This window comes from Xiphophorus couchianus, chromosome 22, assembly GCF_001444195.1.
Source record: "Xiphophorus couchianus chromosome 22, X_couchianus-1.0, whole genome shotgun sequence".
Lineage (NCBI taxonomy): Eukaryota > Metazoa > Chordata > Actinopteri > Cyprinodontiformes > Poeciliidae > Xiphophorus > Xiphophorus couchianus.
Genome location: NC_040249.1, coordinates 10,285,832 through 10,307,020, shown reverse-complemented (window position 1 = coordinate 10,307,020; position 21,189 = coordinate 10,285,832). Strand labels below are relative to the sequence as shown.

The 21,189-nt window shown below is 35.7% G+C and overlaps 1 protein-coding gene across 27 annotated transcripts in view; it reads left to right on the top strand.

Moving 5' to 3' along the window:
* Nucleotides 1–21,189, top strand: part of kcnma1a (potassium large conductance calcium-activated channel, subfamily M, alpha member 1a) — a 166,008-nt gene that overhangs the window by 103,104 nt on the left and 41,715 nt on the right. For 12 of the 27 annotated variants that reach the window (XM_028006209.1, XM_028006206.1, XM_028006204.1 and 9 more), the window contains exons 10-20: nucleotides 6,985–7,095; nucleotides 7,207–7,312; nucleotides 7,573–7,655; nucleotides 7,745–7,814; nucleotides 8,828–8,983; nucleotides 9,475–9,584; nucleotides 9,708–9,776; nucleotides 12,578–12,589; nucleotides 16,560–16,646; nucleotides 16,737–16,813; nucleotides 19,401–19,409. In XM_028006209.1, coding sequence (XP_027862010.1) covers nucleotides 6,985–7,095; nucleotides 7,207–7,312; nucleotides 7,573–7,655; nucleotides 7,745–7,814; nucleotides 8,828–8,983; nucleotides 9,475–9,584; nucleotides 9,708–9,776; nucleotides 12,578–12,589; nucleotides 16,560–16,646; nucleotides 16,737–16,813; nucleotides 19,401–19,409 — 890 coding nt within the window. The remainder of the gene's footprint in view (nucleotides 1–6,984; nucleotides 7,096–7,206; nucleotides 7,313–7,572; nucleotides 7,656–7,744; nucleotides 7,815–8,827; nucleotides 8,984–9,474; nucleotides 9,585–9,707; nucleotides 9,777–12,577; nucleotides 12,590–16,559; nucleotides 16,647–16,736; nucleotides 16,814–19,400; nucleotides 19,410–21,189) is intronic. The other 15 variants (XM_028006207.1, XM_028006222.1, XM_028006220.1 and 12 more) reach the window with 3 other exon arrangements.

The window sequence follows — 21,189 nt, the reverse complement described above, 5'->3', positions numbered from 1 at the left end:
GCCACCCTATTCTGTCTGCACTAATGGAAATTCAGTCACCTTAGCATGTTAGTTGCTCTTTTTTAAGGGATTTTATGCCACTAATGACCTTTATTCAACAGTAGTTAAATAGGAGTAACGGCAGAGAGACAAGGGAAAGACATGCAGTAAATAATTGGGGACTGGAGTCGAACTGGGAACAACTATGTCGAAAACTAGTCTCTGTAAATGGTGCGCCTGCTCTATCAGTGAGCCATGTGGCGCCCCAGCATGGTAGACATCAATCAATCAATCAATCAAATTTTATTTGTATAGCACATTTCAGCAGCAAGGCATTTCAAAGTGCTTTACATCATGTGCCATGCTTTCTGAATAATTCCATTAGTACTTATCTGACCACTTGGGGGCACTCTTAAAGCATTACATCTTATGCCCAGGTGTTCAGTTGATTGTTTACTATGAAGAAATAACTGAAAGGAGATGGTGATGTCATGGCAAAAGTAATTTAGACCAATACAACATGTTTTTAGCACGCCAGCAAAAAAAAATTATATTTTAAAGAGCATGCTGTATGTGTTCAGAGCAGACAGATAGTCCTCTTCTTTTTCTCTCTTTTCTGCAAATTTTTCATGGTACCATCTTGCCTTTTCTGTTTCTTTCTTTCACTCCTCTCCATTGTTGCTCCCATCAATTTCAGTCACTCTTCTCAGTGGTGGACAATCTGTAGAGTCAGCAGAACAGTAAGGCTTGAAGGAAAGAAAAAAAGCCTTTGTTCTGTAACACCCGCCTGCCACTGAGATAAGATTGATGAAATGTTGTTTAGCCAGTGACTTCAGCTCTCACTCGTAGAAGGGTGCTGAGTGAAGCCCTTGTCAAAACTGAGGATCATTTCTCCCTCTCACTTTATTTTTCTCCTGCTGCACTACTTTCCGTCACTCCCTTTGGTCAGACACATGGTAACAATCACAAGATACCCACAAAACACGCAAAGTCTGAGGAGCCCTGGAGTTTTGCAGAACAAATTTAGATAAGTTTAGGAAGAGGCTATTATCAAAAATTGGTTTGTCATGTGGCTTTCTGGTAGTGCCTAGATTTTCATACATTACCATATAGCAGCTGTCAACACATGAAAAGCAAAATGGAAATGAGATTAGGAGATTATTGCAACTGACTGATTATGGAGCTTTCAATCGATGAGATCATGATACATTTTAAATTATTCCAAATGCAACTAAGGTTTCAACTCTGCTGTCATTTAAAACAAACCTTTCAGGCTATTTGGAAACTGAAATTACTCCTGATGTTAGATTTGTGTTTAATGTTAGCTTTGGTGAAATTTCCTGCTACACTGTAGCATACACCCATGAGCACACTGACAGCTCGTATGTTGATGTAGTAATGACAAGGGTTATGTTCTGTTGGAGTCCACTGTACTTTGGGCTCTGTGGTTTCCATTATGAGACTGTGGTTTCCATTAGCCCAGACTTCAGCCGACGGTTTGGCATGGAAACTGATTTCAAACCTGGCTGAACCTTGTCAGAGGAAAAAAAAGGGTTATCCATTTGAACTGTGCAGACCAAGACATATTCACTCTGGACAAAAAGAGAAAGGCGGTACATCGTAAAGTACATAGCTTTTAGATGTAGTATTACCTATTGCTGTCACAGTTTCCTGAAAGTGGGTTGAAAACTTAACATTGAGTTAAAGTTGAAAATGACACATCTTTGTGGCAGGCTTTACATAAATTTTCATCGCTGACTTAAGGATTAGAGCAGTAGCAATTAAGTGACCTCTGTTGCTGATGTTTGAGCTCTGTGTTCATTTCATGTTCCTTGTTTCCTCTAAGGACATCCCGGGATGTTGTCTATGTGCATGCTTTGTGTGCATGTGCAATTATATACCCTGTTGCATTTAATATTTTTGTGCTGCTTGTTTTTTGCTTTGTTTTAAGTTTCTGGATTTTTACGTTTTATCGTAAAGAACTGTGTCAATAATGTGTTTTTTGTTTTATTTATTTTTGTTTTTTAGATGCAGTGCCTTAAAAAAGTATTCATACTTCTACAACTTTATTACATTACAGTTGCTTTCTGTGGTGTATTATTGGGGGATCTTATTAGGTAGAACAACAGTCCAAATTAAAAACTGCACACATTTAATCAGTACAACTTCTTCCATCCATATGTTTGTGGTAACAGGACTTAAAGATTTCTTTGAGCAGTGCTTTTTTTCCCTCAATATTCTTCCATAAAACCTGGATTTTTATAAAATGGCATACCTAATACTGGAGATGATTGTTGTTTATGCATTTCTAGGGCTTTCTCCCTAAACTGTCCGATGTGTTTCTTAGTGTCATGATGATGTTTGTTTACTGACCTTCCCTTATGTCTTCACAAAACAAACTGAAAATATGTTTGGATGAAAGAAAACATAGGTGGGCTCTATTTTCTCATTTGGTAACATGTGGAGGAAATTTGTTGCACTGGATTTTGTTTATGGGCATCAGAAGAAAGGGGACTGAATACAAACGACTGCTTTTTAGATTTTTAACCATATCAATAAAATACCTTGAGGTTTGTATTTGTAATGTGATGAGACGTAAAAAAGTTCATGAATACTTTTGCAAGGCACTTTAGATTCAGCAAAATTGCAAATTACATGTCAACTAGATGGGAGTAAGGTTGTTTCTTGATCAAACAATACACATTGCTGCCTTATAGCGAGTATGGATTGTACACATATAAACCCAAAAATGTTGTTATATTTGAACCCACCTTTATGAGAAAGAAAGGTGAAAAATACAACACTATCCATGACTTCGGTCAAGTAAATACTTCTCTCTTAAGACTAAATATTGGTTTGATTGTGGGAAAAATATTTTTAAATGTGGAGAAATAATGTTTAATTTATCAATAAATCCTAGTTGTGGAAAAACAGCAGCAAATTCTTTTGTTAATATGTAAATACATTCTTTCTGGATATGGCCTTTACAGTAATTTAATCTTGACTCTTAATTTCAGTTGTGTATTTGGCACTTCTAATCTTATGCTCAACCAAATAGTTTTTCTGTACAGTTTTTCCTATATAGTTTTTCTGAACTAATACAGGGGTTACTCAAATAAGGGAACACTACCTATTTTTATTTTTTACTTTTTAAGAAATGAGAAACATCTTGTGCCAGATAGAGCAAGCTTCTCACAGACATCTCAGCTCATCAGCTAGTGAGACCACACAATTGCCTTTTAGCTCTGCTCTAGCCAAACATTTGATCACAACTACTCATTAGTTTCTGGTAAAGGTCAGAGGCAACATCTGTGAAAAGCATTTTGTCCCACAACATCCCAGAACTGTCATTCTCTTAATATGGCTGTGGCATTACTTTGCCAAGTCTGCTGCAGTTCAGTCCTGCCAAGACCATATGTTTCAGCGCAGAAGACCTAGTGATCGTGACTATGGTTTTCATCTAACACCACTAAATACGTTTTCCTTTGAACAAGCCAGATTGAACCAGACTTCAGTAATGTTCTGTACAGTTTTAAGTCTTGACTTTAAAGGTTAATATCTTCACCAGAGCTTCCGTTTTGTGCATAAGAGCATTATGGTAGATTAAAAGGTGATAAGATTTTACACAGTGCAAAAATATGACTGCAAAATGCTTTTTGTAAATTTTATTTAGGAAAAAAGTGTGTTAATTCAGATCATGACATCTTTCCAACATATTTGGAATAAACTGCACTTTAACTGAAGAGATTCAATTATCTTCTGGCACATCAAGTATTGAAAAAGAACATGGTCATGACACATGCTGCTGTACATGTCTTCATAGGATACTTAGTATATCTGCCTCCTGTCTTAGCTAATCCTCATCGATATGAAGACTGGACTCAATTAAACAATACCAAACAGTTAAATTGTACAATATATTTGAGATTTTAATAAAATGCTAGGAAAGTAGCTTATAGCCATGGAAATTAAGTTCTCAAAGTGGCTTTCATTTTCATTTTTTGATATGAGACAAATCATAACTTGAAACCAAAAAATTGTTTTTTTAATAATGGTAGTAAAACAATCTTAGAGTGATTTTATTTAACGTTCCTAATTCGATCAATTGCATGATGTAAAAGGTTGTAACTCCTTGCACACAGTTTATAAAACGTGTATTATATACTGTAGAACATACAATAACAGATTTTTTTTACTCCTGTTTAAATCTATCTACTAATGAACAGCTATCCATCTCTACAAGCTATATGTTTCAGAAAATAAAGTAACCATCACACCTTTAAATATTCTAATTTATTTGGTGCATCTAAAATGTAGTTTTATGTGTATTTAAATCAGGTGAAATGAAGCACATTTAATAAAAACATCCAAGCCTTATATCTTTTTAAGTATGGATGTCACTTTTGTTGTTATCCTAATTTGTATATTTAGTTACTTTTGTTATGTTACCAATGCAGTAAGGTGATGTATTTTCCATACTTAATTATTGCCCAAATGCCTGTGTATTTAATTTCTATAACTTACACACAGGCTATGAATTCCCCCCAAGTAGTCAAGTATTCAACAGTTGAATTAATCAGAAAACTGGTTTGTCTTCAGTGTTGATGGAGTTGCTTTAATATTTGGCATGATCTTGACTGTTAGAGATTTTGCATAGCCTTGCATGAGAGTAGTGATTTTTTTGTCATTGCTGAGAGTGTTGCATTTTGTTGCTCAGAGCCGTTCACTTTGCTATAATATCAGGGTTTTTTTTTCAAAATGTATTTTTAGTTATGTGGTACAATTTATCCAAGAAAAAAAAATTTTTGGAATGAAAAAAGCTCAATGACTTGTTTGTATAGGTCCATACACTAAACTAATAATATGACAAACCACTTTAATTAATTTTTAGCAACCTGACTATTTTCTTTAGCAGCCACATATTGACTTGATGGTGTTCGCCCAATCTACCTTGCAATCATTCTCCAAATTTCTCAGATTTAGAGGAAATAGCCCTCTTCATATATTCTCTGTCAAATTTAGTTCAGGCACATACCCAGCCTACTAAAAACCTTTAATTGTCTTGTCGCCAAACAATTCTAATGTGGCTTGTGATGTATGCCTGGAGACAATAAAGCTTCTGGGTCAGAAGTAAATGTTATTTTATTGGTATTTTGAAGTATTAACAATTTCATCTCTCTTGGGAAAACCCCGATTTTGATTAAAAAAACAAAACAAAACAATAACCCAAGAGAATGATGCCACCTTTCCCAAATTTTACTGTGGAAGTCATGTTCATTTGTTGATACTCAGTGTTGTTGTTTTTGCTGAAGTTACATTTTGCAATCCTGGCCCAAAGGTTTTGGTTTGGTTTCATCAGATCATAACATGTTCTTCTGCAAGCTTTCCAGGCATTTTTGCAATGGTTGTTTTGCTTTGAAAGAAAAGTAAACTCTGTTTATCCTAGATCTGTGGAGAATACAGTAAGTTGTTGCCACATTGACATTTAGTGTTGCTGTCTGCCTCTTGGCAGTCTCCTAACCAATTACTTTTTGCCATGCTAATATTGTCCCATATTTTCTATATTTATTCATGATTTTCCCTGTTGTGCCATGGTGGGAATTTTTTGTACCCTCATACAGAGAGGTCTCTTTAATCCTTTACAACGTGTCTGCAAACTATGGGTTTAAACCAAGGTTGCGCTTGTATAATAAAATCAAAAATCCAAGGACAGCTGACCTTTATTACAAGTTAATCAGATTCAGCATAATTGATGATAGGTGTGAACTAAGAAGACTGCTTAAAATAACCAGAAGGTGTTCTGACAAAATATTAGTTGAAGGGTGGTCCACTGCTATGCAGCAAGACTTCAGAAAAAACAAATATAATAATTGACTTACAGTGTTATTTTGGAACAAAAAACAAAAATGAAACCATATTACATGTCGTCTCTAAAATGCAACCTTCCCAGCAGATGATTTTCTGATATACTAAAATTATCCCTCCCAACCTGGCATGGCTGGAGATAAGATTGCTATAGTGTCAGTGTAAAATCGTGATGCTGGAACTCCAAAGCGCCAGTCACAATGGCGATAGTGCAGTAGTACTAAAAGTATTTTACCTCCAGTTGTAGTGATATTTTAACAGAAGTAGTAATCACCAAGATGTCCAGAAGTGTGTTCAAAATACTTACATACAGCTTTACTCTTAAAAATATACCAACTTGTTGAATGAGAGAGGAATAGTTTTTACTAAGCAAAATAATTTCATCAACAGGAACTCCTACACATTAGATCTGTGGCACAAAAAAAGTAATTATCTGAAGTACCACATGGTCAGACATAACAATTAATATTTAAATTTCTTTTTAAAGTAGTTAAAAATTTTAACTTGAGGAAAAACAGGGACATAGCCTTAGCCTTAAGAATCATCTTAAGCAACTCCTGTCTCTCTTTTGGCTGTAATCAGCTCTATGCGTTCTCTGTCAGATTCCCCAGTCATAATGCTGAAAGTTGCCAAGGAGCTGTCAAATACTCTGTGGTCCTGTTTAGAGTCTGTGTCAGCCACAGGCCTCTGAATCATTTTGAGAGTTTTAGTAATGCTCTGTATAAAAGCACGAGGTTATTGATGTATATGTCTTTGTCAAAATCATTTATGCTCACAAAGGGCTGGTTTGGCTGAAGGGACAGTTTTTATATTGAGAACGGATGACAGTCCAAGCATTGTGGGATGTGTGATTATATCTTAGATTTTCTGTAGTGGTGCAGAGTTAAGTATTTGATTGCACTGAATTTAACTTCTTCCATTAAATGGGGGGAGGGAAAATTCACTCGTATGGCAAAAAAGATTAAATTCAGTTACTGGTTTGCTTTGAAAATGCATTACTTAACATTGAGGTTGAGGCCTTTTTTTCCACTTTCTATTTGAGCTAATGTACTGCTTTGGTTTGTCTGACTTTCTTTGGGAGATATGCCAGTGTCTGCAGTGATTTATGCTGGCCACTCAAGATGTGTTCCCCCCTTTCAGGCACATTGTGGTCTGTGGTCATATTACCCTCGAAAGTGTCTCCAACTTCCTCAAAGACTTCCTACACAAGGACAGGGATGATGTCAATGTAGAAATTGTTTTTCTCCATAAGTAAGTTCATATTTTCCTTCTTCAAATATGTAAGATGGTGCAGAACGTTATGCTTTATAGAAGGTGTCCTCACATTTTCTAATCCTTTTCATTGTGTTCTTTGTATGATAGTATTTCCCCTAATCTTGAGCTGGAAGCCTTGTTCAAACGCCATTTTACTCAAGTCGAGTTCTACCAGGGATCGGTTCTCAACCCTCATGATTTGGCCCGAGTGAAGGTATCATTCCTGACCAAATCCCTCAAAATCCAAACAACACTCAGACAGCCATGGTCAAAATTACTTTTAAATTGAGTTTTTGAAAATAAATAGCATTCATTCTGCAGACCATTCAAGTTTGAAAAAGACTATTTTGCGAGAAATAATAACATGCTTTCAAAAACAGATAGTGGTAAAAACAAAAGACTGGATAAAATATGTATTCTGTTTGCCATTATTGTGTTTTAAAACCATTTGCTTATTTGGTTCTTCCCACAAAGATCGAGTCAGCGGATGCCTGTCTAATTTTGGCCAACAAATATTGTGCAGATCCTGATGCTGAAGACGCTTCTAACATCATGAGGTATAATGTCCTGTGGAAAGTGAAATCGGTATGAAATAATTTGTTTATGGTGACATTTCGATGGTGAATCTCTGCGGTTGTTTTTCAAGGGTCATATCCATCAAGAACTATCATCCCAAGATCAGAATAATAACACAGATGCTACAGTATCACAATAAGGTAAGTGTTAAAGCAATTATCAGTATGTAAGATTTCACTATGTTTCTCTTGGGCTCCACAGCATATTAAAATCATGACAATGGTACCTTTTCAGCAATGGTCATTTAAAAACTATTTGCTAATTTTAAAACAGTAGGAGCAAAGTAGTGTTTTGAAAACCACATAAGCACTTACTGATATGATAAATGGCTAAGATTAAGAGTATTTTCGCATACATTTTGTGCTACAGCAGAGTATAATATGAGTTTAAAGGAGTGCACTGGTACAATTAATTACGCTTGATTATCACATTAAATTGCGATATTTATCAATTCAGCTCAAATAAATTTACATGACAGAATCAAACCAAATATACATGTGATAAAACAGCGAGCATTTTCTTTGTGGCTGGCAGAAAAACTTGGTGCTTTATGGTCCCTACTAGACTGGAGTATCAGTGTAATTGTGAGGCCAGAAACAAGTGAAATCAGAAATATGTTTTTAAAAAAAAATCACGTTTTTTGTTTTTTTTTGTATTAAAATTAAGATGGATAATCTTATATTTTGTAATTTTCTTTAGCTATTTACATAAAACCTTTAGAATTATGTATTTGATTGATTTAATGTTAATTGTCTATTCAATGAGGACAAATTATAAATAAAATATATTTTTATATATTCTATAGCTTGATGCTGCACTTGTAATTTTGTACTGTTTTGAGTTGGCTAACCAGCTGCTGGTTGTCTCATGTGTGCTTTGTATTTTCACATTCATAAGAGGTTTAGACATAGTGAGAGCCCTTTAAATAATCTTGGTAGTTTGCTACAGTTTACTAAAGCCAGCTAAACTGGCTATGTTTGTATAAAATGACAGTTTTCTAGCTGTCAGTTGAGTCAAACCTTAAATGGATCGTATAAATGTCCAGATTGTATCAACTGTTTGCCAAAATGAACTACTTCTTAAGCAGTGTCTGAACCAAACGTTTCTATGGTCTTCTTTGTTTTATGACCTTTCTGCCTCTCCTGCTCTGAAGGCCCATCTGCTGAACATTCCCAGCTGGAACTGGAAGGAAGGTGATGATGCTATATGCCTGGCTGAGCTGAAGGCTGGTTTCATTGCCCAGAGCTGTCTGGCACAGGGCCTGTCGACCATGCTGGCCAATCTCTTCTCCATGAGGTCCTTCATTGAGGTAACTCACAGGAACAAATTTACTCGCCTTGTCTATCCATCTGGACACACCAAAGTGTCACAGATTTCATTCTCAGCATTCTGGAGATGGTTTTTGGACATGACTGAAGCTGAGGTTAACACAACCTCTGTTTTATATCTTATCTGGTGACGGATGGGCCAGGTCTGTGGGAATTTCACCATCCTTGTGCAGAGAAAGGCTTTCACTGCAGTGTTTACAGTCATTTTGGCATGTGTTTTTTTTTTGTGACAACTCATCTGGAATCTGTTCAGTGTTTCTTTGGCCCAACACTAAGGCGGTTGCTTCTATTGAAGACCCGTTTTCATGTCATAAAGATGATGGATCATCTAATAATGACCCGGCTGATGCTTTGCAGGAGAACATCTGCAGTCCACATTGGACAGATGTTAGAAAGGAAACTGTGCTGCTTTTTCCTTCTCATATTTAAAAAAAAAATCCACATTTGAGGTTTCCATCCTTTTTCTTCTCAGATTGAGGAGGACACATGGCAGAAGTATTACCTAGAAGGAGTAGCTAATGAGATGTACACAGAGTATTTGTCCAGTGCCTTTGTAGGCCTCTCCTTCCCCACTGTGTGCGAGTGAGTATCACTCTTTGCTAAAAGTTGTGTTTTCTAAAAAAAATGTAAATAACATTATTAATGCTCAAACACATCAAGTGCTTTTGTATATTTCTTCGCTAATACAGAGTTTTTGTTTTCCAGGTTGTGCTATGTGAAGTTGAAGCTGTTGCTTATTGCCATTGAATTCAAGTCTGAGCAGAGAGAGAGCAGGTTTGTGAAGTGAATGTTTCTGTCACATCTGTGTGGTAACAGTTAACTTCTTAGGGGTTAGTTTCAAGCAGTATTCATTGGATTGTCTTGCAGTAGATGTGTCCTCAGACTTAATGAAACTGATTTTGAAATAGTTGTATTCTGGTTGGAAATGGCATCTAAACAAAAATGCAGTAGGAAATCTGAAATACATTTACTGCTTTTCATTTACATATTACGAAAAAATGTCAAAAATTACTTGGAGGATATTGTGTATTTTCCAGGTGTATTTCATAGCACAATTTAGTAAATAGGCTACCTTCAATTGTTATACAAATGCTGTATAGCATAACTTAAAACATATCAAGCATATCTTAAAAGAAATTTAACTCCTTGAAAATTGGCCTCTGTCTTTTTAACAAGCTCCTACTCTTTCCGCTCTTTAGCTGTCATCATAATAATGTTCTTCTTTAGGTCGTTAGCAACCATTCATAGGGTGTTGGACTGAGAATGAGATTGCATGACAATCTCAGTAGACTTGCAGTTTTACCAGGTGTTTGCTAATTGTTGCAGTTGCTAGCCTAGTGGAACTGAGTGGGAAGGTACGCAGTGTACGCTGTGAGTTGAAAGCTCAGCTGTAGTCTAGAGAACCAAGGAAGAGCTTTGTGGAAATAGGCGGCGCTTTGTGACAGAAAGCATTTAGGCACCTGTAAATATCTGCCACGGGAGTTTCCAGGATTCCTCAAATATGAAAGAATCAAAGCAACTTACCAGGTATGTTTGTTATGAGTCAATAACATAACATGATATTAAGCTCCAAAGTAGTTTTTTTACACATTAAACTCCTTTAATATACCTCTTAATAATCAGTAGAAAAATCTTTGTTAGCATTACAGCAATGGAAACTTTGCTAACCAGCTTTTTGCCTATTTCTACTCATATGTTGATTATTTATATTTGGTGATGTGCTCTAAGTTTTTCTCCCTCCATAGACTATATTAGATTCAAGTCAGGACTCTGACTAGGCCACTAAAAAGATTAATTAAAAACTGTTAGACATGAAAATCTTTGAGCTTAATTGTATTGAGAAATAGTTTTAGACAACTAAGAAGTGGTTGCATTAAAACCTTCCTATTGCAATCAATACCATTTGCAGATTTACATTGCTAGTATGCTGAGCAATCAAATTCCACATTGTGTTTCCGGATGTTAACTGTATAGTGTTCCCTTTGAGTGTGTTTGATTACAGCCTACTCTGCTTTAGTGTTTACTACATGACAACACAAAGTGTTTTTTTTTTCTTCTGTTACCTCAATTGCCAAATCCTTCCCACCCCTCCCCATTTCGCCTGTGAAATGGGTTTGTTGTGTGTTTTGACAAAGCTGCATGATAATGTCCATTTACAGAAATGCTCATTTTGACATTGGTACTTCATTTAATATTAACATTTTATAACATGATGCTGTTTGCTTGTATGTCTTTCAAATTGATTCACTTTAAACAGATCCCCTTTACAGTGGTTTTCAAAGAACACCCTTGTTAAAATATGTAGGTTTTGTGATATAAATGTTCTTTTAGCACGATTCATTATTCCACATCTTTGTTTTCTTCAATTTGAGAAACAACCAATAAATCAACTAAAAATACAAACAAACCTGTTAGATGTAAAAATGTAAAATAAAAATATTAGTAAAATAAAAGCTTACAATAATCTGTATTCATGTGCACTTGTTTGATAGGAGTCCATCAGCATCCCATACTACAACCTTTGAAGTACTTACTTCAAAGCCAGATGTCTTGTGAATCAATCATTTCTTGAGTTGGACGTATGCTTGGACTTACTGTAATGCTAAAAAACAAAATTCATGTTCACCTGCAACTGTCTGACAAAGTATAATTTTGGTTGAAAACTGACGGGTGTTGAGACTAGTTTATAATTTCCACATTCTTGATTTCAACGTCACCTTCATCTGAGAACAAATAATCCCAGATCATGACACTGGCACCACTGGCACCACCACTGGCACACCACACATGTTCCTGTGTGGTGTTATTTTTGTGATGCACAGCGTTGTTTGGAATTGTGGCCCAGAAGTTAAAGTTTCTTTAATTTCTTTCAACCTGCCTGGCCAGTTTTATATCATATTTCTGTCTGTTTCGGAGCGACTTGTATGCTCTTTTGATTCCTATTTGCCTCTCTGAAAATTACAGCACTAGATAACATTATTATAGATTAGGTAAATTGACTGTAATTGTTGGGAGCTGTGAACTAAAAAAACCTAAAACTAAAATCTACTTTAAATATGTATCACACATGTGCATCCAGTTTATTGAAGCTTTACTTTTTTACATTTCCCCTTTCACAGATTTGTTTGTTTTCATTTGAATGCTCTTGTCCCTTTTTCATATAAAAAGTATAAAAAAACATTGAATACATTTTTATGGTCTTTATTTTTATCCTAAAACTTGGGTGTTTATCATCATTATACTTTTTTGATAGCCACTGTATATTGAGTTTAATGGCATCATGGTCTTCTTTTCTTATGTATTCTCAGGCCTTTCCATGAACTGCCTACAAAATATGTGCAACTATGCAATTGTTAAAGGGAATCTATCTTTACAGAACCTTTTATTTTTTTTTTAAAGTAATCATAAGGTCATTTTTAGGAGCAAAGACTTCACCATCGGACCTGCATCAAATGCTGCCATATAAGGGCTATTTAGTGAACATGCAGAGAATTATGTAGCAACAGTTACATTATCCTCTTCTTTTTATGTCAATGATAACTGTTTGATTTGAGATTTTTTCTTGTTGTTTGCAGAAGCCGAAAGCGGTATGCCCTCTACCTTATCTTACTTCCAAAGTTCCACCCAATCTCCACCACTTTAAAGCTTCTGACTTTGGGAGTTTCCCCCAAGGATATTTTTCCAAACACTATCTCACAGGCCTCTTTTTTTCTGATTTTCTATGGTGTCCGTTGTGCTTAATGCACTAACTTCTTTGCAGGCAGAGAGAGAGGATAGATAAATTGGAAATGTTTGTAGAAGTGCTGTTTCTTTGTCTTTGCTGTTGTCGGTGTACCAAGGCCAAACTCTCACCCTCTTCATATCTACCTCAATTTTGGTCTTTTTTCAGTTTTGTCCTTAACCTTCTTGATTGATTTTCTTTTTTCTTCACGTTCAGATTTTTTTCAGTGTTGCTCAGTTGAAACCCTTTTTATGTGTGTTTTCTCAGAGAAGATCAGCATTCCACTCATTGGTGTTTTTATATCAGTGTCAGAGCAGTACTTTGTGGTTCCTTGTCTCAGAATCAGTGATTAGTTTATGTGCAAACATGTTGGATCAGATGTGGTGTTGATAAGCACTGATCTGCTTATATTAACTTTTAGACAGACACGTTGCTTTACATTGCTATAGACAGTGGCTGACACAGCAGCATGTTTTTTGCTTTCATGGATTTAATACCAGTCTCACGTCAACCTTTTATGCTGATAATGCCGTACTCTAGAAAAAGCATGGAGCGGTTGAATTTGGAAAGCTGTAGATTGATCAAAGCTAAACTTTAAATTCACAAGCACCACAATTCACTTTTGCATTCCATGACCCTTTCATATTCTGTGCTACATGTGTATCCATTTGTGCATGTTTGTGTGTCTGAGTATGTGTGACTACCTTGAGAGGGTGATTTTTGTGGTTGGATGTGCATTTTGTTTTCTCCATGTGCGTCTCAGCCACCATGTACAGTCATGCTTGTGCGTCTCTTGAGTAGATGTTCCTAAGTGAGGTCACTTCCTGTCAGTTTGGTGTTTGAGAAACAATCCAACTGCACAGAAGTTACTGCAACCGTCTGCATCTACGTACCTGTCCTTATACCTGTACTGCGGTGGCTATGCCTTTCTGTTTGATTCCTGTCCTCTTCATGCTGTTTGGTAACTGCATGCTCCAATACAGTCACATAAGATGTTTGATGCTTGCCTTGTTGCTCACAATGTGAGGTTTTGTACCTTTGACTTTCACCAGTTTATACCTGATTTCAGAAAGATGTCATGGATTGATACGCCTGTAAAATCTCAGATTTGGGCAGCAATGTTTGTGGAACTGTATTAGAGGAATTAGTTGATGTACTTTTAACTACATAGCATGCCAGAGATACTGCCTGTCTACTTCTCTTGGGCCATCCCATATGAAGGACTGTATATCATAGACATGGAAATAACAATTCGATCTGCATGACTGGTGCAATATGACCACAAATATGAGCATATATATATATATATATATGATCAGCCATGGAGTTATGATTACCTAAGGATAATGTGGGTGAGTAGCACAGTAGCACAGATCATCTGTGATGTGACTGAATGATTCTCTTGACACAGCACTATCTTATAGAGTGTTTTAAGGGCAGAAACTGCCCTGAAAAAGTAAGAAAAAAACAGAGTAAGGAGTTCACAAACTTCTCAGATACATTATTGGAAGATCTGAAGATATGCAAACAAATTTTTTGGCACCTTCCAGCAGGAATGTGTAGAAAGTCTACTATTCAATTCGTCCTTTGTTTCACTAGTATAAGCTTACATTTTGGAATATTAAAGCCTTCAAACTTAATACACCCCATTGTAACTCCACTGTTAATGCTTGGTACAAGCACCTTTTGCTAATTTGCTGTCTGACTTCACCTGTGTCATTTCATAAGGTTGGAGCATACAAAGTGAGGGGACTTGGAGTATTATTCTGTCTAGATTTTCTAGACTAGTTGTTTTTTTTTACCCTATCATCTTCTGTTTACCCCCTTTAAGAGGAAGTTTTTATGACCATGGAGATGACAATAGAAGTTTAAGTAATTTTTTGATTTATTCACTTGTCATCCCTTGGAAAGACTCAGTAATGGATTGTTTTCAGTTGACTGGTGGCATTGATGAGGCTTTAATTTATTATCTCCTGGTATTTGCTCTTTTAACAAGGCTTCCAAGGCCTTTGAAAGACAAAGTGGCCCTCAGAATCACAGATTCTCCATCATATATACATATATGATGAACATGTGTGTTTCTATATTTTCATTCTTTCCTTCACCAAAAATCCAGATCAAGTTGTTAGATGCTGAAGAACTGAGCAATAGTAGTTTTCAGTTTTTGTGGCATTTTCTCAACTTTCCGTGTTAATTTTAATGGTTGAGGGACAGCACTATCTTTTTCTGTGCTTCTCAAAGTACTGATTGGATGGCACATAGATGGAATCTTACAGTTGTTATGTAGACAGTTGATTAGTTTTTTGTACTTTTACCAGTGTAAGGTAATGCTACCTAAGTGAAAGATACATTTATTTTAAGGCTTTTTACACATCCTTATGTGTGATGCCAAAAAAATTGTCTATGTCTGCAAATCGGGAACAACCACAACATCTAAAAACATTACCACATGTTTTACAGGACCCAGAATGTTTGTACTAGACACTTCCAGATGCTTCCTTTGTAAGATCTGAGTGTCCAGGACAAATAAGCCTTTTTACTGGCAAACAGGGATCTCTTCAATATTTAATGGGAGTTCATAATGCTATGGCTGATTGATGTTTGTTTTATTTTCTCAATGTTATTGTTTCTAGAGCTCAGAGGAAAGATTGTTTTGTTTTTATTTTTGTTTAAAAACAGCTGTCACTTTTAACACGTGTCTATAATTATTAATGTAAATCAAGACAATAAGGAAACATCTCCTCTTTTTCAATTATTCAAAAAAGTATAAGAGACAAAAAAAAACAAAATAATTTGTCATCTGAGCTTTTATTTTGACGGAGTGTAATTTTTAAAGGGTCGTTGGGTCGATGTTTTAAAACCTTAGTTGACACCCATATCATTGATGATTGTTGCCTCCAGGTAACCATTAATGACCAGTGTGCGTGTGGGGGTGTATGTGATTACAGTATATATGTGTGTATTCTGTGTTGTAGTCTAATTAATGGGGAATGATACAGCCAATCACTGTAAGAGTTTTGAATTGAATCCACTCACAAAAAAACCCCCAAAACAACTATTTCTAATATTAGAATATATCCTGTGATGGAACATTATTCTAGTGAAAATTAGATCTAAATATTAACTTTGTATTTTTTACCATATTAATTTAAATGGTACTACTACTTTAAAGGGGACTTATTTAATTTTTTCTTATGTTTTATTGTAACCAATAACATATTTCATATAGCACTCAAATATATTTTCACAAATGTTGACAGAAAGAGCTGTTCATTCCCTTGCATCCTGCTGTCAATTACTAACTGAAACAATTACTATAACTGTACATTCTCTATACTGCAGTCGTGTCTCAGTGGTCATCATAACATAAATTTTGTTTTCCAAGATGACTGTATTTGAGTGCTGAGACTAAAACCACTCCATGGCCATGATTTTAATTCTTTCTGCGCTTGTCCCTTTTACTTGTACCTCTCTGTCCCTCTTCTCACCCACTGACCAATCCAGTATCATTTTGTGAGAGAGAAAAGAATTAAAATTCAGTGTCCGATCATACTGTTGCACATTTTGTCCATCTGTGTGAGTATCACATACACAAATTGCCCTAAAGCCAAGGATATATACCTGTTCTTACTAACCTGACACACATAAAACCACTAAATTAGAGTGGAGTAAACAGAAAGATAAAACTCAGTTCATATCGATACTGTCCTAGTCAGATTGAAAGCCTTAACAAGTGTGTGTACCATTCCTCTTGATTAGCATGTTGTGGGCATGATCTGAGTAATGTCTGGACATTAACAAGCCTTTTTTCTGTTTGTATGCCCTTGATTTCCCAGCATCCTCATCAATCCAGGCAATCACGTCAAGCTGCAGGAGGGAACACTGGGATTCTTTATTGCTAGCGATGCCAAAGAAGTAAAGCGGTAACTATACATCCCTGACGGAAAAGAAACCTCCAAACAAATCTAGGGATTGAGGAATTGAAGTGCTTAACATTTTCCTGTCATTTTTAGAGCATTTTTCTACTGCAAAGCTTGTCACGATGACATCACAGACCCCAAAAGGATCAAAAAGTGCGGCTGCAAACGACGTGAGTATCTGTCCTGGTACTGGACACCACTGGCACCTTTCCTCCCCTTCCTCTCATCCCTAAACCAACTTGTGGGTTTATTTGTCTCTTTTTAGCACATCAGGTTTCTACAACACAAATCTAAAAGCCTTTCATTGTGCCATTGTTATTCTGTTCAGTGCTAATGTGTTTTATGTCATCACACCATTATACTCATAGGAAAGTGTTTGATATGGGTCCCATTTGAACTTCCATATCATCCATTATGGTAGGCTCATTTGTCCAGAGTTTCTTTGTCTTTTGGTAAATATTTAAATGTTGTCGTCACAGTGCATCTTTCCTTGAGTGTAAGAAACAAATAACTACTTTACACTAAGAATAAGTTAAAAATGAAGGAAAGTGTAATAAAAACAATATATCAAGTTGAAATGCCATTATTAACAGACTTAAGAAACAAGTTTTCTTTGTAATGTTTGAAACAATTAATAGCAGTATATCCAACAATTTGTACCCTTATAGCTCTACATTATATTAAATATATTCAAATATAATGTAATATTACCAAGTCATTTTACATAATAATAAAAGCAATTATTATTGAGCTGCCCTTCTAAACAACTTCATGTACATCACCCTCCACACTTAGATGTGTAAAAAGTCTTAAAATCATGTACATCATACTGTATTTTGTGGCACTTCTCATATTTCATATATAGTAAATGTAACTAAAACCTCTTTACATAATTTTAACTTTTTCAATGTCTAGGAGCTTCGGTAATTTATGAGTTCCTGTTTCTCTGAGATGTAAATATGATATTACAAGGTTGTTTTTACTTAGACACTCTTCAATATGGGAAAGGCAAAATAATATGCTTTTTGAGTTAGCCAGATGAATAGTGATTTTCATAAGTGCAGGAATGTCTATTAGAAAACCCTCAACAACTATTTGATTAATAGAATGACAAATTCTTTCAACCAATTGATGAATGTTGACTTATCTCTCCTTCAAAAATCAAAAGCAACTTTATTTTAATTAATTAGTTTCAACAACCAAATTTGGCATTTATTGCAGATCATAAAATAAAATATAGGTAAAAACATTACAATACTGAAATGTGAATTATAGCCACATATCAGGTGCCAACTCACCAACAAGTTAAATGTTGGTGAATGTATACAGTGAATGTATACAAGTTTAATTACAGCAAAACATCTTAATAACCAGTATGTTGTAAATGTCAAATATGATAAGACTGAACTGGAAATAAACTAAAATAGGACTAATTTCAATCATTAGGAACTTGAGAAAACCCATTTATTTAAAATGTGACTTTTCCATTTAAATGATTTCCATTTATTGGCTGTTTGTATTGTTTTTTGGAAAATTATTTATTTAAATGTTGACAACATCACAGTTAAATGTGATTGAAACATATGTAGAAATATATGATATGCTGCATTAACATGGGCAGGCACAGTCTTAGACAACCACCTGTGACTCCAGATTGTGGTGTAAATGTTTTCACACATATTTATTCAGAGGAAAATGTTGCAAACAGACTCCATGTCCTACTTCAGTAACAAAACCAACTTATTGGGACTTTTTCTATCAGCTTATTATTCACCCCTGTGGAGTCATATATTGTATTCAGACACTCATGCAGCACTCTTGTGCTACTGTGTTACACCAAGGAAATCAGACTTCCCCGTATATTGTCATCTTAGTACTCCTGTTCTTTAAACCATTTGGAACATTTGAAAACTGAAGTAATTTTATAAACTTGTATTCACTGAAGCAGCTGTTATTTCTGCCATGATTGTTTTTAAACTACAAACATGGAGAACGTTGGCCAGTTATTGGTGCAGAACCACAAAAACACACACCCCAGACCCTTACTGATCATACCCTGAGGTTTCTGCTCACACACAGTTCAGTGAGGATAAACAGTTTTTTAATGGTTTAAGAAAGTTAAATGAATAAAAATTTTATGTCAACTCAAACTATTGATGCTGATGAATTTCAAATAACTGGAGCTGTGATAAACAAGATTAATGGAGGATTTTTCAGTGTGACATTGTGTTATGACAATAAAATATGAACTAATCTAGAGATTGTTACACACTTTACAAGGGACCTTGAAAAACTTGGAGGGTGCTGTACATGATAGTCATTGACAGCATAAGGCGCAGAACTTTTGTCTGTAAAATTCAATTTAGATATAGCATAAAAAAACATAGCATAATATTTGTACTTATGTCAGTTGCCAGTTAATATTAGCCAATTGGTAGAAGAAAAAAAAAAAAACAAGGTAAACCACTGCCACTTATGTTTCAAGTAGAAAAAACATCAGGATTCATAATATGTTCTGGACGCAACAATATCTTGAATGATATTATACAAGTTGCCCCAAAAGGTTGCATTTGTAGAGGCATCTGTTCCTTCACTACTGTGGAACCCTGCCCTGCAGTATGTTCTGGTATATCATGTTCTGTTATCCTTTATTGTTTTTGTTTCCATGTTTCTTTATGACCAGTGACAAACTTTTGATGTATTTCCTTCCCTGCTGCCATTGGAAAACACCTCTTTATTTTAACTACTCATTGGTAGTGATTTATTGTGAGTAAAACAAAAAATGGGTGTCTTATTACCCAGAGTGCAGTGTGTTTTATATTTTTCCTCTTTAGCCAATAGTATATTGTATCTATGTTGCATGTACCAGTGTAGCTTCTGCATCCCTTTCCTCGCCTCTCATTTCTTACACTGTGCTCAAACCAGACCAAAGTGAATGAGCATAAATCAAACTTAAAACCAGCATCAGGGCTTCTCCTATTTTCCTTTACCGACACACAGACTAACTAGAAGAAAAGAAATTAAGTTCAACCTAATTGGATGTGACTATGGACCTTTGACGTTTTTGGTCACAAATTGAGAAGCAATCTAATCTCATCTTCTTTATGTAAAAACCAATCTGCTTTTGGGTCAAAGATGTCAAAGTGTAACTATATGCAGGCAAGAGCTGGTGACATTTAAATTGACCTGTTTTCATTCAAAAGAACATTTGTGCGGCTGTTCTTTTTTTTTTTTCCTTTTTTTTCTCTCCCAGAGAGCAGAAATTGTCCTTGTGGGAAGTTCTGTTAAATCCTAACACACGAAGTTGCCAAAACACAATCAAAACAATCTGGTCTTTTTCTTGTCCCACTTTTTTCTGTAATCTCAGCCCCCATATTTCCTCAACTCTGGCTGAGTTTTCAGAGATCATCTTCTCCCTTCAGACTTGAAATGCCGCTGCAACAGTGTTGCACGTTTCAAATCTGGAAAGTCGCTGGGCTCTTCATATTTTAGACTCGCTGCCCTGGGTGACAAGTCCTGTAGAAATGCAGAAACAATAAATGTCATAGCATTCTGCTGCCACTAGATGGCGATACTTTTCCAGTCATGTACAGTACTAAATGTAAATGTTGATGTCTGTGGATGAAACTAAAATCTCCTGAAAGCTGTTCAGCAAAAATACAAGGATAGATGTGTGGATTTGTCAAATACATGTAATCAAAAATTTAACATGTCTTACAGATTTAACCACACCTAATTTGTTGTGTCATTTTGTACTCTTTGATGTTTTATGTTTACATGATACATTCATTGCTCAAAGGATTTGAGCCATCTGTATCACTTTCCTTGCACTCTTGCTGAATAATGATAAAAAAAAAGCTTTTGGAGGGGATTTATATCAGAATGCTGCTCTCTTGAGGACATCCTTTATATTCAACATATCACCTCCGAATGCTTCTGTTTGAGTGTGATGTCCTCCGGTGAAATGTAAGAGGGAGGGACTTATCAAACACCCATGCAGACAGTTTATCTCGGTTTATGTTATGTTGAATTATCAGTTCCGATGCCCTATAATGAACAGCTCATGGTCCTCGACCAGAATCTGGTTATCTGTGAAGTCAGAAGTGAAAGACATTGTCAGAATGTGTGTGAGTGAGTACATGTATGATTGTCTTTTGTTCCCCATCTCTCCCTTTCCATTTTGTTAGAAATCCTCATTGTTACTTATATATACTGTGTACCAAGTGGCCATGCAAAAACTCTGAGTTTCAACAAATTCAGCATGATGTTACAGTCTCACTGCACCTATTTGCCCATGCCTCCCCCAGAACTGGTTCATTAATGTGAACAGTTTTCTCCTTTTCCTGTTGCTCACAGCAAAACTGCACTTTTTGCATGCTGTTCATATGCTCACGAAGCATACGTGCATGCTACTCGATAAAACAGTCCCTGATGCCTTCTGCCAAGTTTAAACCTGTTACTTCATTCATGATCTGCTTTCCCAATCTGAGTCATGGGTCATGGATGTTGAAAGTGTCTTTGCACGGGTGCCAGACTGTATTACTGT